This window comes from Canis lupus, chromosome 33 (genome assembly GCF_048164855.1).
Source record: "Canis lupus baileyi chromosome 33, mCanLup2.hap1, whole genome shotgun sequence".
Lineage (NCBI taxonomy): Eukaryota > Metazoa > Chordata > Mammalia > Carnivora > Canidae > Canis > Canis lupus.
In genome coordinates, this window is record NC_132870.1 from 10,340,095 (window position 1) to 10,358,840 (window position 18,746).

Below are 18,746 nucleotides of genomic sequence, written 5' to 3' on the forward strand. Positions count from 1 at the left end.
AGAGTCACTGTTTTCTTCCCTTAGGAAGTAGAACTTCTCATTACCCTAATTAAATCAGAAAAAGGAAGCCTGGGTTTTACAGTAACCAAAGGCAATCAGAGCATTGGTTGTTATGTTCATGATGTCATTCAGGATCCAGCCAAAAGTGATGGAAGGCTAAGACCTGGGGACCGGCTCATAAAGGTGAGACTTTACCAGAATGGTTTTGTGCAAATGTAGGCCAAGACTGAGCCAGGGCTGGAGAAGGAAGACCAAGAAGGCTGAGTTAATTAACACTCCATTTGTTTGTTTGGTTTATATTTTCCATCTCCATCTCTTTAAAGATAAAGGCCTTTATAAATTTTTAGTTCCCTTTCTAATTAGAAAGTCCCTCTAATCTCAGTTAAAGTATTAAATAAGTCATCTTGGTTATCAGGGACAAAAAGTTTCTTAAATTACTCTGAGGATAAATTTCCTGTATTAGCAAAATAACGAGGCATTTGTATTACACATTATTACTTTGCATGTAATTACTTGATCATTATACTTACGATTTCCACAGTAAAGGGAATTAACAATAAATTAGAGACCACTCTCTTACTGGCTAATATACAACTAGGGAGTTGCTGTATTTTCATGGCAACTTCTAATCCTGTTTTGCCTCTTTCTCGTTTTTGTAGGTTAATGATACAGATGTTACAAACATGACTCACACAGATGCAGTGAATCTGCTCCGAGCTGCACCCAAAACAGTCAGATTACTTCTAGGACGAGTTCTAGAATTACCCAGGATGCCAGTGCTGCCTCATTTGCTACCTGACATTATATTAACATGCAACAAGGAGGAGTTGGGTAATGCACATTCAAACTTTGTGCAGTGTGACTTTCTTGGCTAGATTAAAGAAAGTACTCTTAAGACTAAGGAAACCAACATTTTCTGTTCCCAAAGGTTTTTCCTTATCTGGAGGTCATGACAGCCTTCATCAAGTGGTATATATTAGTGATATCAATCCAAGGTCAGTTGCAGCCCTTGAGGGTAATCTCCAGCTATTAGACATCATCCACTATGTGAATGGAGTCAGCACACAAGGAATGACCTTGGAAGAAGCTAAGAGAGCATTAGACATGTCACTTCCTTCAGTGGTGCTGAAAGCAACAAGGTATTTTGCAATTACATGTGGGTTGTGTGTGTTTGCACAAGTTTCAGACTGTTGATTATACTTATGCTATCTTAAAAAGATATTCCTGAATTAGTAATTCACAGACTACACCGGCAGAAAATAATAAAGTTGGAAACTTTTTTTTTAAGTTTTTTATTTATTTAAGTAACCTCTATACTCAACATGGGGCTTGAACTCACAATCCCAAGATCAAGAGTCAGATGCTTTTCCAACTGAACCAGCCAGCCCACTCCCAGAATAGACTTCTTGATGGGAGATTCGAAGAGCACTTTAAGTGAATGAATGTTTGATATGTGTGTGCATTTGTTAATAGGGTGGTTACCACATTTGTCAGGATGTTTTCAGTTGCAAGTAATAGAAAAATACAACTCAACTTGGTTTAAGCAATAAAGGGAATTTACTGGTTATTGTGATTTTAAAAGCCCATAATAAGGTGGTCATCAGATACAGTATGATCAGGGGTCTGGCTCCATTTTTTGCTCTTTTCAGTTATTCTCTTTTCTGTGTATGTATTTCCTTCATAATTGTTAAGTGGCTCTCTCCATTTCATGCCTCACACCTGCATACTGTACTCTCCAGAACAGTCTTCTGACAAATCTCACCAATGACCATGGTACGGCAAAGACTGTCTGCTGATTGCCTTAGACCTAAATTAAGACCAGCCCCTGAATTGAGGTAAAGGGACAAAGAATATACTGATTGGCCTAGGCCAGTCCTGGGCCATTCACAGAGCTGGGAAACCTCATATCTACAACCAATGAGGCATAGAAACCACTTTCACTATACCTCATAACAATTTCACATTATAAGAAGTGCTAATGGCAACTTTTCTTTCACTTAATAATAGAAATAAGATGGAAAAAAAGAATGCATTAACTTCAAATTACTATGGATACAATGGCTTAAATGATACAAGTTTATTCTCTTAATAGTCTTGAAAGTCAGAAATACAAAGTAGGTTTCACTGGAAATCAAGATGTTACCAGGGCTGTATTCCTTCTGTAGGTTCCAGAAGGAAATCCATTTTCTTGCCTTTTCCACCTCCTGGAGATTTCCCCATATCCCTTGGTTTATGGGCCCCTTCCATCTTCAAAGCCGGTAGTCACAGCACTCTACTTCTATTGTCCCATCTCTTTCTCTGACTCTGTCTTTTCCTGCCTTCTTCTTTTACTTATAAGGGCCCATACTTTGGGCCCACCCAGATAGTACAAGATAATCTTCCCATCTTTAGATCCTTAACTCACATCTGCAAAGTCCTTTTTACCATGTCCAGTAACATACTCATAGATATGGAGGATTGGAATGTGGACACCTTTATGGGGCCATTATTCTGCCTATCACAATGTACGTACAGCCAGGCTTTCTAGATTACAGATTTATGTTACATTGGTATCTGTGATACATGGTGAGTTTTACATAGTATGTCTTTCAAAATATAGGAACCATAATTGAATCATTTGATCATAAACATTTGTTCCTTCTAAACCTTTAAATCAGATTGTGTACATCTTTCTCTGAATGTAATCCCTGATCTGTTTCCCTCCTATGTTTCTAAAACTTAGATTGTCTTAACGTTTATTTTCATAGGAGTAGCTAAATCTTAATTGGCAGAGGAGGAAAGTGTTCAAACAACCTGGAAAATATTTTTGTGAAAACTGACATCTCTGCTGACCATAGATCTAGCTGAAATTTTTTTGCCTCAAAATCCATAAAGTACCCTTTACCCTAACCCTGAAATCACTTTTTTTGCCTTTCTGCTTTTTCTCATCACTGTAGTCACTACAGATATATTGGTGGCAAGTCACAATTACTTTTCCCTTCATTCTTCCTCCAGCGTTCTCCACTATTATATATATCTGCCCTCTTTAAAGTCCACAGGGTAGCAAAGCGGAGAAGTATATATTTGTGGTAATTATCTATATGTCAAGAACTGTACAGGGTCTGTGGTCTTAACCTACTTGCAAGCTAATAAACCAACTAGTTACAATTTCTTGGGTGCTGATAGAAGAGTATGAAATTCCTGGATGAGAGACAAACTATTTTTTCAGTAACCACAAGCAGCATGGGCATGGTACTGGTGTCGATTCCACGCATCTTCTAAGTCTCCTGAAGACACATGGGGCCTAGTGGATTCCTGAACATGCAGTGGGTTGTATTACAGGAGAGGAATACCAGGAGGAGAAGAGGAGCCTGCCCCTATGGCAGCTTGTAAGAAAATCTGCTTTTTATTTGGAGAGAGCGGTTGTTACCTCATACTTCAAGCTTGTTCACCACAAACAGCCATGAGAATTGGTGCAGATAAAAAAACAGTCAGGGCCTTGCACTTCTGGGATACCCAGAAGGATATACAAGAGCTTAGAACCCATGGCAAATTGCTTCTCCTAGCACTGTATACTTTAGGTAGACTCCCTTTTCTTTCAAGTACTAGCACCATAAGATTGCATACTAGTCCTCTGCTTCCAAGGTACTTTTTGACAGCTTTTCACATTGGGTGACACTATCCTTCTTACAATCCTTTGAATATATATATTTTGTTGAGGTTTTCTTTCACTTTAAATAATTACAAAAAAAAAAAAAACGTGCATCAAGGTCTTCAGATATACATACCTTAGTGATCTCTAATTCCTAAGTTATCTTTGAACTATCACCTGAGTGACAGTGAATAAGTAATTAGATCATGAATATTGCAAGTGTTTTAAATAAGAGGGAAAATGTGGTAGTGTATTAAACTGAAACCCAGAGAAAGATCATGTAAAGAAGTGATTCTTAATCTTTTTTTAGTCAAGAATATCTCCCTCCAGAAAACATGTAGATGAAAACTGATAAAATTTGTCTACAGTTTCAGAGGTGCCTAGACCCTCCCAAAGCCCATCTAAAATAAAATTCCTGAGGCTCAATAGTGGCAAGTGGTTCAGAGGGTATATAAACAAAGATCTTAATTTGGAGTTGCCATTTCCTTTTTTTTTTTTTTTTAATGACACAGAGATGGTCATCCAGTGGTCCCAAGTTCTAAGAGGTCTGCTGTTTCAACGCCAAAGTCAACAAAAGCCAATGGTAAGGATACATTCATTTTATGGCACACATAGTTACGCAGAGATAAATATGTTTTTCCCAAAAGCAAGTTTGGAGACTATCAGACTATCATTACAATGTTTTTATTGCCCTTCCAGAGTGTTTTTCAGGATCTAAAGTGCAAAAAATTACATTTATGTAAAAGCATCTCTAAAATTCAGTGTGTAATAGGAAATAGTAGAGCAGCATGGACCATGGAATTTATAGCCAAGTAGACCTGACTATATTAAGTTCTATGTGACCTTAGCAAGTTACTTGATCCATATCTATTTCCTATCAGTAAAATAAGAATATTAGTAATATCTATCTTGTAAGGTTATAATGAAACATAAATACAGTAATAACACGTGTAAAGCTTGTCAAAATGATTGTCACATAATATGTTCAGTTATTGAATCTCTTCTCTGTGCCAGGCATTGGTCTGGCATTGTGAATATTGCAATGAATAAACAAAATATCTTGTCTTACATTCTAGCATAATAGAAATTGTAGTATTAAGTAGTTGTGGCAGTCACTAACATAAATTTAATGCTTATTCTGGACTAAACATTCTTCTAATTGCTTTAATCCTCATAACAACCCTGTAAGAATAGTATTACTATTATTCTCCATTTATAGAAGGGGAAACTGAGACAAAGCAGTTTTATAATTTACCCAAGCTCACAGAGTTAATAAATTGTTGAGCCAGAATTTGAACTGCGGTGTCTGGTTCCACACTCTCATTTACATAATTGGGTTCATGTAGCTTTTTTATTTTTTTAAGATTTTAAAATTTTAATTATTCATAAATAAATAAACTTATTTTTATTCATAAATTTATTTATTCATAAATAAATTTATTATTCGTGAGAGACCCAGAGAGAGAGGCAGAGACCTAGGCAGAGGGAGAAGCAGGCTCCCTGTAGAGGGAGCCTGATGTGAGACATGATCCCAGGACCCCAGGACCACACCCAGAGCCAAAGGCAGATGCTCAACCGTTGAGACACCCAGGCGCCCCAGTAAATGTAGCTTTTAAATGCTAGTGTTGGGCAACCCCAGGTAGCTCAGTGGTTTAGCAACATCCTCAGTCCAGGGACTGATCCTGGAGACCCGGAATCAAGTCCCATGTCGGGCTCCCTGCGTGGAGCCTGCTTCTCCCTCTGCCTGTGTCTCTGCTTCTCTCTCTCTCTCTCTCTCTCTCTGTCTCTCATGAGTAAATAAATATGATCTTAAATAAATATATAAATAAATACTAGTGTTAATATAATAATAAGAATGATAGACACAGGGAAATGGGGTTGAAATTACTGTATTGAAATGTGAAGTCAGTACTTCATACATAACTAAAGTTTTAGGTTATCAGGTAGTGATATCTAAATACCAAAGGAATCTCACTACTGCAGTTGTAGTTTATTGCTAAATACTAAAGCACATCTGTTTGCCTCCTTCTCTGTTATCTTGAATTCCTTAGGAATCCTTGTTGCTCTCTAATAGTTCAGTTCACATTAGAGTCTGACTATCTCACAGAACTCAGGAGAGCATTTTTCTAATAACCTCTCTACCACCTGTTCCTAACTTTCAGAGCTAAAGAAAGCTGTGCCCTGTCCCTGCTGTAGAAATTGCCTAGTGATTTGTCTTTTTGGGGTTCTCTGACTTGACTCCCATAGAACTGATTTCATGAATTCTGATAATCAAATAGTTACCAATAATAGGGACTTTTTTTATAGTGATGGGAATATAAAATGATATAACCATTTTTATAAAACAGTTTCTTAAAAATTTAAACATGTGCCTCCCATATGATCCAGCCATCCCACTCCCATTTGTTTACTTAAGAGGAAAAAAAAGGGATCCCTGGGTGGCGCAGCGGTTTAGCCCCTGTCTTTGGCCCAGGGCGCGATTCTGGAAACCCGGGACGAATCCCACGTCGGGCTCCCAGTGCATGGAGCCTGCTTCTCCCTCTGCCTGTGTCTCTGCCTCTCTCTCTCTCTCTCTCTCTCTCTGTGACTATCATAAATAAATAAAAATTTAAAAAAATTTTAAAAAAAGAGGAAAAAAAAAAGAACATATCCATACACAAAAACCTGTACATGAATGTTTTAGCAGCTTCCCTTGTAAAAGCCAAAATCAAAAACCACTCAAATGTCCAAAAACTATTGCAGGAATAAACCAATATATCCAAACTATAGAATATTAATCAGTAATTAATAAAAATGGTCTGTTGGGGCATATAGCAACATCATCAAAATAACCTCAAAATAAGACCACTGAGTGAAAGAAGCCAGACAGAAGAGTTTATACTATATTATTCCATTTATTCAAAATTATAGTGACAGCAGATTAGTGGTTGCTTGGAGACAAGGTATGAGGGACAGCTGGGGAATAGAAGGGAGAGAATATAAATAATAAACTATTTTGTTTTGTACTATTCCAGTATGATTCTTCGAACCAGTAGTTTATTATTGGTATACTTTTTCACTATTTTTCCTGGAAATGATATTAAAAGGCATTCTTAAGTCTTTGTAACATTATCCACGTAATCATAGAAATTCATCCCTGCAAATTTCATGTCAACCTTCATCTTTCTAGGCGAAAAATTTTTTAAACATTTATTTATTTATTTATTTATTTATTTATTTATTTATCTATCTATCTATCTATCTATTTATTTGAGAGAGAGAGAGCGAGCAGTGCTTGCATGAACAAGTCAGGGAAGGGGCAGAGCGAGACTCTCAAGCACAGTCCCCGCTGAGTGTGGGGGCTTAACTCAGGGCTTGTTCTCATAACTTATAAGATTATGACCTGACCAAAGTCACGTAAATGACAGAGCTACCCAGGTGCTGCTCTAGGTAGAATTATATTTAGGTCTTTCTCAAATAGAAGTCCTTGAATACACATACCTGTATTTTTTTTTTTCTTTTCTATTCTTTTCCTTTTTAACTTTTCGAAATTCTACTATCTCTTTCAAAATCACTTAAAAATAAAATTCATTAAAAATTTAATGAATCAGATTATTTTTAAATATGACTTTTTAACTATAAGAGAGAATTTCATTTTAATAAATGTATTGAATCTTCATACTGATGGCTAAGAGTTAAAATTAACATTTGGTGTAGACATATATTAAAATTTCCACTTGGGCAGCCCAGGTGGCTCAGGAGTTTAGCACCACCTTCAGCCCAGGGCATGACCCGGGATCGAGTCCCACATGGGGCTCCCTGTGAGGAGCCTGCTTCTCCCTGTGTCTGTGTTTCTGCCTCTCTCTCTCTGTGTGTCTCTCATGAATAAATAAATAAAATCTTTAAAAAAAGTTCCACTTAATTGTATCCATAACTTATTTTACTATGTTAAATCGATAGCCTTGCAGCGGTTTGGCGCCTGCCTTTGGCCCAGGGCGCGATCCTGGAGACCCGGGATCGAATCCCACGTCGGGCTCCCGGTGCATGGAGCCTGCTTCTCCCTCTGCCTGTGTCTCTGCCTCTCTCTCTCTCTCTGTGAGACTATCATAAATAAATTAAAAATTAAAAAAAAAAATAAAAAGTTAAAAAAAAATCGATAGCCTTTATGAAATGATATACATGGCTTGCTGTCTTCCTTTAAGTGGTAAAGTGAGTATAGGTCAGCACCTGTGATTATCTCTCCCATTCAGCTGGGATAATTTATATTCAGTGTCTCACACTAGAATTATTCAGCCCAAACTGAGCTTTCATGCAGACTACAGTATTTTTTTGTTAAGAAATTAGCTTTTTCCTTGGGATAAACCCTTTTGTAATATTTGATTCCATCTAATTGGTTTTTGTTTTGTTTTGTTTTGTTTTAAAGATTTTGTTTGTTTGTTTGTTTATCATGAGAGACACACAGAGAGAAGTAGAGAGATAGGCAGAGGGAGAAGCAGGCTCCCCACAAGGAGCCTGATGTGGGACTCAATCCCATGACCTTGGGATCACAACCTGAGCCAAAGGCAGATGCCCAACCACTAAGCCACCCAGGTGTCCCCCATCTAATTGGTTTTAAATCGCTTTGTAATATGACCTCTTTTGGTGTACTAATAAAAATAAGAACATGCACAGAAATGTGGGTTTTCTTTCACTATTTTGATGTCTCTATTGTGGTTCTAACTTTCTGTGTTGTCCCTTTTAGGTCATCACACTTTGGAGCCTTGCCACAAGCCTGCCCTCACTCCTAGTAATTCATTCTCCAAGGTAAGGAAAAGGCCATCTTCTTCGTGTTATACTTCCTTATCTAAATAACCAGCTTGGGAAAAAATGCAAACAAACAAACAAATAAATAAATAACCAACCAACCAACCAACCAACCAGCTTGGTTGTGTCTTGAACCAAACTGATTTCACATTTAAATATTTGCCCTTTTTAGATACATGTAATGATAATAGGATATATTTTAGTGAACCCATGGGCCTTGCTAAGGAAATCACACAGTGTAAAGCTCCCACACAAGCAGTCCTACATCTTTGGCACATATTCAGTTCTTATATAAGCTTACTTAAATAGATAGCTTTAGTGCTGGGATTTTTCTTTTCTTTTCTTTTCTTTTTTTTTCCTTCTTTTTTTGCACAATTCTTGGGTTGTGTCTTAGATACCCAGAAGAGAAGAACATATATAATGAAGAGTTGAATTGGTCTTTTGGGTTAATGTTGACCAGCAGTGACTCTCAAATGACAGGTCTATACTGCTAGTAAGGAAAAACAGTACTGATAAAAGATACAGGCTTATTTGCTATTTAAAAGACATGGAAAATGCTTTGCTGCATAATCAAATGTAAGAACTTAAATCATTTAAGACTACCTCAGAGAAATCTGGAGGTGATTTAACAAAACTATCTCTTTCTTTCTTTCTTTCTTTCTTTCTTTCTTTCTTTCTTTCTTTCTTTCTTTCCTTCCTTCCTTCCTTCCTTCCTTCCTTCCTTCCTTTCTTTCTTTCTTTCTTTCTTTCTTTCTTTCTTTCTTTCTTTCATTTCTTTCCTTTCTTTCTTAAAATTTTATTCATTTATTCATGAGAGATTCAGAGACTCTTCCTCACAGAGGAAGAACAGGCTCCATGCAGGGAGCCTGACATGGGACTCAATCCCAGGTCTCCAGGATCATGACCCGGGCTGCCCCTAACAAAACTACTTTAATATATAGCTGAATTCCACTTTGAGCTTTCTCTTTAAGGCCTTATGTATGCCCATTTGTTTGGTTAGCATTTCTTTTTATGATTTTCTTTTGGCATGTAATGTACATTCTAAAATGGTCCCAGCTGGATCTTCATTTTGCAGAATTGTTTAATCCCACACACATTCCATACAGTCTGTTCCAAACCCCACTATTTAAGTCTTTCCATGTAAGATCCGGAGCTGAGGTATTGCTCTCCTAGTAATCTGAAAATTCTGTCATCACAACAAGCTTTCTGGGTCAGAGCTGAACTTAGCATAGAAGGAAAATTTGGTGATCAGAGGTCAAAATTCAGTGCCTTTCATCTCACTGGTCCAGCAAGTCTTGGAAACGTATTGTAGCAGAAGACTTATTAGGCAGAAATGATTGGGACACAAAAATAAAAATGTCTTGGTATGTTTATGGATTGAGATACAAGAACACCCACTATTCCCTGTTTATTCATAAGGTCTACAATTACACATAGCTGGAACACCTGAAATTTTATGTATTTAGTGTTAGTCATGCTGTATGGTGTTTATTTTCCTTTTAAATATCAGCATGTTTTTGAAAGGGAGCAGGGGAGATTTTCTGTTTAGATTAATATACAATCCTTAGAAAGTGGGACCTTTGTTATTCATGGTTGCAAATATTTGTTGTTGGAGTTCAAATCTTCCAGGAAGTCTTTCAAATAATATTCTGTCCTTAATGCCAATGTCTGTATTATGAATTTCTCATGAAGATTGGAGTTGCACAGTCCAATAAAACTTGACATTATGAAACAAGAATAATTATTTATGAGGAAATAATTCTATTGCATCTACTTTCTCTCTCTTTTTTTTTTAAGATTTTATTTATTTACTCATGAGAGACACAGAGAGAGAGATAGAGACACAGGCAGAGAGAGAAGCAGGCTCCATTCAGGAAGCCCAATGTGGGACTCGATTCCATGCTCCGGGATCACGCCCTGAGCCAAGCAGACGCCCAACTGCTGAGCCACCCAGGCGCCCCTCTACTTTTTATCTTGATTAAAAAAGAGTAAAATCTTCAGAGCAAACCACCTTTTGTTTGTATATAACTGTTTTAACTTATTCCAGTCATTTCATGTTGCATTTTTACTCAAATCATTTTTCTTTTTTCTTTTTTTTTTTAATTTTTATTTATTTGTGATAGTCACAGAGAGAGAGAGAGAATGAGGCAGAGACACAGGCAGAGGGAGAAGCAGGCCCCATGCACCAGGAGCCCAACGTGGGATTCGATCCCGGGTCTCCAGGATCGCGCCCTGGGCCAAAGGCAGGCGCCAAACCGCTGCGCCACCCAGGGATCCCTCAAATCATTTTTCTTTCAATAAGCCATGCACTATGAAGTGTTCACAACTTACCATTGAATTAGAAAGTTACATTCTATTCGATGATTAATTTATAGTTATGAACTCATTGTTATTTTTCTTAAATTGAGATGAGATTTAGACTAGATTTGAAAATCTTTATATCCTGCAGTTGACCAGGGTACTAAACTAGAGTCTGTGTCCAAGTCATAGCTTCACAAATACTTATAATATTTTTTCCCTTTCGGGATCCCTGGGTGGCACAGCGGTTTGGCGCCTGCCTTTGGCCCAGGGCGCGATCCTGGAGACCCGGGATCGAATCCCACGTCGGGCTCCCGGTGCATGGAGCCTGCTTCTCCCTCTGCCTATGTCTCTGCCTCTCTCTCTCTCTCTCTCTGTGTGTGACTATCATAAATAAATAAAAATTAAAAAAAAATATATATATTTTTTCCCTTTCTCTCAATTTCTAAGTTTAGTGATCCTAGAAGACTTTCCTAAAAAGTTTTATGAAAGACAAGTTCCATAAAATATGCCTCAAAAAAGAAATCTCTGCAGTCAAATAAATTTAGGAAATACTACATAATACAGGGTTTTTTTTGGCAACTCAAAATTTATAGTAGTAAACACTATGAGAGTTCTTGGAATAAAAATACTAATTTGATGTTGTATAATCTGTTTCCAGAGGTTTTCGATGATGGAAAGTCCCATCCTCTTTGTACATTCCATTGTACTGATGTGTGCTAGAAACACAGATCTATTATGGGGAGATAAAAAATGAATTTTGTACTAAGAAAGGGGAAAAGAAGGACATGGTGGGGCAATCTTCAGTCCCTCTCTAATCCGGGAAGTTAGTAAAGTAGTAAACTAATTGTTTGCTCTGGTTTCATATTTTAGGTTAATGGGGAAGAAATAATTGAAGTTTTGTACCCCAAAGGAAAATGCTCTACTTATCAGATGAAGGGATCAGCAAACTTGATTCTCTCCAAAGGTAGTTTTCCAAATCAGTCATCCAGTAACTCTAAAAGCCCTAATAATTCAGGTAATGAAGAAATATTAGATATTGGGCATACATATTTCTATAGTGTAAAAAGGAAAGATTGTTGTTCAAAGAAATAAAAGAACAATGTAAAATTACTCATTAACTGCATTACTGTACAAATGTCCTGTATTCATTCTCATCTCTAATGTTAAAAATATTTTTAAATGATTGAAAAGATAGCTGTTTTTGTTAGAGTTTCTTATATTCTTTGAAGCAGCAACTCACCTAATAATTTTTAGAAAATTTTTCTTGAGGATGTTTGAGCTGCCTTTTTATATCCTTAATCTTGGATAAATTTTATTTCTTTTTTTGTTTTGTTTTGGGGTTTTTTTGGGGGGGTGTTTGTTTTTTAAAGAGAGAGCGCACGTGAAAGTACATGTGGGGTTGATGGGGAGGGGATGGACAGAGGGAGAGGGAGAGAGAGAATCGGAGGGAGAGAGGCTCCACATCCAGAGAGGAACGCCACTCAAGGGCTCGATCTTAGGACCCTGAGATCTGGACCTGAGCCAAAATCAAGTCCAGATTGAGCCACCCAGGCACTCCAATATGTCCTTAATCTTTATAACAGAACTTCTCTAGTTGAATTTCTTTCATGAATTAATAACTTGGGATTAATTTAGGAAAATAAGCATTAAGTTATTGAGTCTCATGAAAAGATTTATTCACAGACATAGATTTTGGCTTATTCTTTTTAAGTTGTGTTTGTGTTGTCCTTTGCCATGGCAGTCAGGGTAATACTAGAACTAGAAATGGCTAGGTTCCATGAGTGGAAACTGCTTTTCCAGTCATGGCTACTTTTCAAAGTAGATGCTTAAAATTTGAAAGACCTGCTATATTCAATTTGCCATAGTATTTCCTTCTCATATCAATATTTTTAAAGTGAAATCTTTATTTTATTTCATTTGAATGTAATTTATTGTTTTTCAAGAATCTAATGTACAAGAAGATGATATTTATGATGACCCCCAAGAAGCTGAAGTTATTCAATCTCTGCTGGATGTGGTGGATGAGGAAGCTCAGAATCTTTTAAACCAAAATAATGCAGCAGAAGATGCCTGTGTTCCAGGTAGATGAATCAGAATGAATAAGCTGGTAAATGAAGGAGTATAAAAAGACCTCCAAGGAGCATTTTAATTCCTTTTGGTCCATTTATTTCTCTCCCAGATTCATTGAAAACCAATAGGAAGTTATCTGAAGAGAGAGCAGAAGATACAGACTATGATGGCTCACCTCTACCTGAAGATTTTACAGAGGTAAAATCTAAGATAATACCTAGATAAACACTCTAGGCTACTGTATCTTGTTAGAATTATGTATCTCCTTACTTAAACCTTGCTTTCTCTGCTGAAGCCTTACCACTGCCTCCATTGACTCTACCATTTCTGATTTTCCAGCACTGCTCATCACCTGCCCTAACCCTGACATTCACAGGTTCATATTTATTTGGTTGGTTCCCATAGGCATTTGAGTTTGCTTGAGTCTGTCCTAGTGTGCTTGGACTGCCATAGCAAAATAACACCAACTAGGTGGCTTAAAATACAGAAATTTATTTTCTCACAATTCTGAAGGCTAGAAGTCTAACATCAACATGCCGACAGAGTTGGTTTCTGATGAGACCTCTCTCCTTAGCTTGCAGATGGCCACCTTCTCACTGTGTCCTCACATGGCCATTCCTCTGTGTTTGTGCACTCCTGGTACACTTCCTTTTCTTATAAGGACACCAGTCCTATTGGATTAGAGTCCCATCCTTATGACCTCATTTAGCCTTAAATACCTCCTGTCTCCAAACATTGTCACATTGGAGGGTAGTACTCCAACCTGTGAATTCTGGGGAATCACAATTCAGTCCATAACAGTCTTTGCTTGAACCAGTTATAAAATACAATTAAGTAAAACTTCATTCACAATAGTTAAAAACAAATAAAAGCTATAGGCATAAATTCAACCCAAAAAGTGTGAGACCTGTATTGTGAAAACTTTAAAGCTCTACAAAGAAGCAATGATATATTAAAGAGAAATGTTTCTTATTCTTTGATAGAAAAAACCTAAAATTTAAATCCTCCCTAGATTTACCCATAAATTAAATATGGTCCCATAAAATATTTTGATTTTTTTTAATATAAGAAGCAGAATAACTTGGTTAAATAATTTTAAATTTCACTTGGAAGAAATTAAGATGTAAAACTGTCCAGTACAAATCTAAAAATTAAGGTTCAAGGGCACCTGGCTGGCTCAGTCACCTTCTGCCTTCAGCTCAGATCATGATCCTGGGGTCCTGGGATCAAGCCTTACATTAGGCTCCCTGCTCAGTGGGGAGTCTGCTTCTCCCTCTCCCTCTGCTCCTCCGCACCCCACTTGTGCTTTCTCCCCCATTCTCTCTCAAATAGTCTTTTATAAATCAATAAATAAATAAAATTAGGGTTCATATCATATAAGTTGTTCTACCACCCATAGCACAGATAGATCCCACAAATTTGCATCGTGAGAATTCAAGATGTTTAAGAACAAACATTTTGGGTCAGTCCATCCTTAAAATTAATAGATTGACACTTGAATGAATGGGACTTCAGAAGAGATTTTGACTAATAGTAAGCAAAACAAAAAAGTTAATAACATTCAGGAAAGGAGGAAACAAGGTACTGAGATAAAAACATGAAGTTCCATTTGTATTAGACTCTAAATGTTTTAAAATCACTATAGAATTATATTTAGAAGCAGACAAATTCGAAAAAGACAAATATGACTAATCTCCATAGCTGAAAGGAAGACTAAGCCAGGATTATGGAAAAAGTTTTCTGTTTCATCTTGTATTTCTAGAATATTGCCTATATTTGAGTAGTTTTAAGTTTCTTACAATTTCTGAAAATATCAGTTTTTCATAACTGCACCTCTTTGGGATCACTCTAAACAAATAGATTATTTACTGAATTGGTTCTTAACAGTGTATTCTATAGCCCTTTGTAACTTTTATTATTGAAATATAGTTGAAATACAATGTTGTATTAGTTTTAGTTATACAACATAGTAATTTAACACTTCTATACATTATGCATTGCTTACAACATTAAATGTAATTTACCACCTAGGTGCCACCATACAAAGTTATTACAACATTATTGACTCTACTTCCTGTGCTGTACTTTTAGTATTCATGACTTACTGATTTTATAACTGAAAGTTTGTACCTCTTAATCCCTTTCACCTATTTTGCCCATCCCTCCACCCCTATCCCCTCTGGCAACCACCAGTTTGTTCTTGTATTTACGAATCTGTTTCTATTGTTTATTTGTTCATTTATTTTTTAGATTCCACATCTAAGTGAAATCATATGATATTTGTCTTTCTCTGCCTTATTTCACTTAGCATGATACCCTCTAGGTCTGTCCATGTTGTCACAAATGGCAAGATCTCATTCTTTTTTTTATGGCTAATATTCCATTTTTTATATATACTACATCTTTTTTATTCATCTGTCGCTGGATGCTTGAGTTGCTTCCATATTTTGACTATTATAAATAATGTTGCAATAGTGCTCAGGTGGTGGAGCATGTGACTCGACCTCAGGGTTGTGAGTTCGAGCCCCATGTTGAGTGTAAAGATTACTTAAAAAAAATGCTGCAATAAACATAGGAGTACTTGTTTTCAAATTCATGTTTTCATTTTCTTTATGTAAATACTCAGGAGTGGAATGACTGGATTGTATATACAATCCTGGAAGTTTTAGGGTTTTCACCCTATAGGCCAAAGGTTAAGCTACTAATCATGGTATTATAAAGAGTATAGTATAATGCACAGTCACTTATCACTCTACACATGATTACCTCTTTAAAAAAAAAAAAGATTTTATTTATTTATTCATGAAAGAGACAGAGAGAGGCAGTGATGGAGGCTCCCTGCAGGAAGCCTGATGGGGGACTCAATCCCTGAGGGGATCACCCCCTGAGCCTAAGGTAGACACTCAGCTCAACTGCTGAGCCACTCAGACATCCCTACACTTGACTACTTGACTACCTCTTAATGAAATACTTCAGGTCAATGTCGGAGTCTTATTTATGAATGAAGGAATGAATACCAGTCATATACATAATGTAAATTATCATCCAAACTTTCAAAACTTCATTTAGCTATTGCTGAACTAGTTTGACTCTGATTAATCTGGGGTAACAGGGTAAGAAGGTATGTCAGGGTTTCTGTCCTAAATTTGCTTGCATAGTCTAGTAGTCAATTTGGGAGTTGTACACATGGAAATAAGCATAATTTTAAAAACCATAGTAAAGTGGTGGCTGGATGGCTCAGTCGGTTAAGCGCCTGCCTTTGGCTCAGGTCAGGTCATGATCCCAGGGTCCTGGGATCAAGCCCTGCATTAGGGCTCCCTGCTCAGTGGGGAGCCTACTTTTCCCTCTCCCTTTGCCCTCCCCCTCCACTGTGTTCTGTCTCTCACTTTTTCCTCTCAAATAAATAATATATTTTTAAAGATAAAATAAAACTATAGTAGAAAGATGTGCTAATAAATGTTTATATGGAGTTCAGAGAGTGTTTTAAAGAATTGGGGAATAATAGGGACTATACAGGAGTAGATGGGTATGGTTATTAAAGCTTCCTAGAGAATTAGCATTTTAAAGGTATTTGATAGGGGAGATGCTATGGGAAAGAGCATTCCATCTGGAGGAGTTGCTTAGCAAAGACTTGAAAGTCTAGATCAGCAGTCTTTTTGTTGAGGCAACACTATAGCTACTTCCTCCTCCAAAGAGCCTATAATCCAGAGTGAGAAGAGAGACTGAAGGCCAGTCTCCTTAATCCAGTTCTCCCTCATACACAGGTGAATTTTGCAAAAGTGATGGGAAATTGTTATCACTATCATTGATATCATTGTTACAGTAGTACTATATATTATTTCCACTTGGACTTTATCTCACTATTTTCATGTTAATAGCACTAGATTCTTATAAAAGACTTTATACTTTTCAAAATATTGCACTCATGGTAGATTCTTAGACCAAGATTATGATGAGAAGTAAGAAATCCAAATGACTTCACTTAGAATTAAAAATCTAACCCAGCCTAAAATTAATCAACTTCTAGAAACAGGTAAGGTCTCAAGAAGGTTCCTTTTAGTTGTCAGTGGATAAAAACATGCTACTTTTTTCTTCCTCAAAACAAGTGAGACAACCTTCTGTGGCTCAGGCATAAGCATGTGTAGGCACACAGTGGTAAACAAACAGATATGATTCCTGACCCCATGGAGCTTACAGTCTAATGGAGAAGACAAGAAAATGATTAAGTGAACACCCAAATAAATATGCAATTACAAGTTGTGATAAGATCTATGAGGTTTAAAAAGAAAAAAAGTGCTACGAAAGAGAGTAACCAAGGAGACCTACTTTGGACTAGGTGGTAAGGGAACATCCTCAGAAGGAAAAGGCACATTGAATAAAAAAAGGTACCTTCCATAGGAAGAACTTTGTGGTGAAAAGAGGTGAGCGATTTTCAAAGAAGTAAAAGAAAGACCCATGGGTTTGAAGCCACAGATAAATGGAAAGTAAAACCAGATAGATTGTAGAGGTAGATAGAGACCCGATAATTCAGTCTTAAAATGAAGGGAATTTCCCATTTGTTAAGATAATTTGTCCTAGGGGATCCCTGGGTGCTCAGTGGTTTGGCACCTGACTTCGGCCCAGGGTGTGATCCCGGAATCCCGGGATCAAGTCCCATTTCAGGCTCCTTGCATAGAGCCTGCTTCTCCCTCTGCCTGTGTCTCTGCCTCTCTGCTTCTCTGCCTCTCTCGCTCTCTCTCTCTGTCTGTCTGTGTCTCTCATGAATAAATGAATAAAATCTTAAAAAAAATTGTCCTAATAAAGATTGAAATGTATTATTTATTAACCATATAAGAATGAAACATGAGGGTGCCTGGGTGGCTCAGTGGTTGAGTGTCTGCCTTCGGCTCAGGGTATGATCCTGGAGTCCCGGGATTGGGTCCCACATCAGGCTCCTTGCATGGAGCCTGCCTCTCCTCCTTCTGCCTATGTCTCTGCCTCTCTGTGTCTCTCATGAATGAATAAATAAATAAAATCTTTTAAAAAAGAATGAAATTTGGCATCTCCTAATTGTAGCAAACTGCTCCTACAGTATTTGGGTCTCTGAGACATCATACTCAATTATAATATGAGCTGATTGACCTATGTTCTTCATGGAGAGACTCCTCACTTTAATAATAAAAAGGCAAGATAATTTAACACACTGAATATTACTAAGATTTTTCTGGAGAGCCCATTTTTAGATCTTAAAATTGAAATAGTATAGCAGCATATACCAAATATGCATATCTAAATAATCATACTTTAACTTTTCATCTTGCTTTCTCCTTACCTCTATACCATTAATATCCCTTAAATAAGAAATGAAAAGCCAAAATGAATGTGAAGGTGAATAAGTGGAACCAGCAAAAACTCGTAGGTCACTGAAGATACCTTAGCCACAGTTTGACATTATTTGAATGTCATGTATGTCTTTGTTACATGAGGATGGACATAACAGTAAATATAGGAAATAACTAACAGGGAAGAATTGAACATTATGAGATTATTTGATTTTCTTTTAATGGGTTAATGTGAGTTTTATTTCTCTGTATTGTAGTCTGTCAAAATGAATGGCTGTGAAGAATATTGTGAAGAAAAAGTAAAAATTGAAAGGTAAGAAAATAATCTTTTAAAGTATAATAATTCATTTCTTTTTAGAAGTGCTCAGATTTTCATTTAGATGTTGCTTTTGAAATTAATTTATCCTTTTCCAATAAAAAAAGTTTGACTAAATTATGGACCTGTGGTTGAATATTAATAATATTTTTAAACTACTATTACAGGGAGGGTCTAGTGACATGTAACAATGTGTTTTTTAAAACATTCCTCAAAAACAGAAGTATATCCTTGACCATGGGGAAAAAAATGAAAGAAAGGTCAAAAAGGGAATGTACCAGAAATGATGATTATTGTCTTCTAGTAGAATTAAAATAAAACCAAA

General features: G+C 36.8%; 1 protein-coding gene across 13 annotated transcripts in view; it reads left to right on the top strand.

Moving 5' to 3' along the window:
- PTPN13 (protein tyrosine phosphatase non-receptor type 13) overlaps positions 1 to 18,746 on the top strand; it is a 203,475-nt gene that overhangs the window by 168,603 nt on the left and 16,126 nt on the right. For 8 of the 13 annotated variants that reach the window (XM_072810058.1, XM_072810060.1, XM_072810068.1 and 5 more), the window contains 9 exons: positions 25 to 183; positions 660 to 831; positions 929 to 1,139; positions 4,144 to 4,214; positions 8,352 to 8,413; positions 11,585 to 11,729; positions 12,658 to 12,795; positions 12,894 to 12,982; positions 18,363 to 18,418. In XM_072810058.1, the coding sequence (XP_072666159.1) occupies positions 25 to 183; positions 660 to 831; positions 929 to 1,139; positions 4,144 to 4,214; positions 8,352 to 8,413; positions 11,585 to 11,729; positions 12,658 to 12,795; positions 12,894 to 12,982; positions 18,363 to 18,418 (1,103 nt within the window). The remainder of the gene's footprint in view (positions 1 to 24; positions 184 to 659; positions 832 to 928; positions 1,140 to 4,143; positions 4,215 to 8,351; positions 8,414 to 11,584; positions 11,730 to 12,657; positions 12,796 to 12,893; positions 12,983 to 18,362; positions 18,419 to 18,746) is intronic. The other 5 variants (XM_072810062.1, XM_072810063.1, XM_072810066.1 and 2 more) reach the window with 1 other exon arrangement.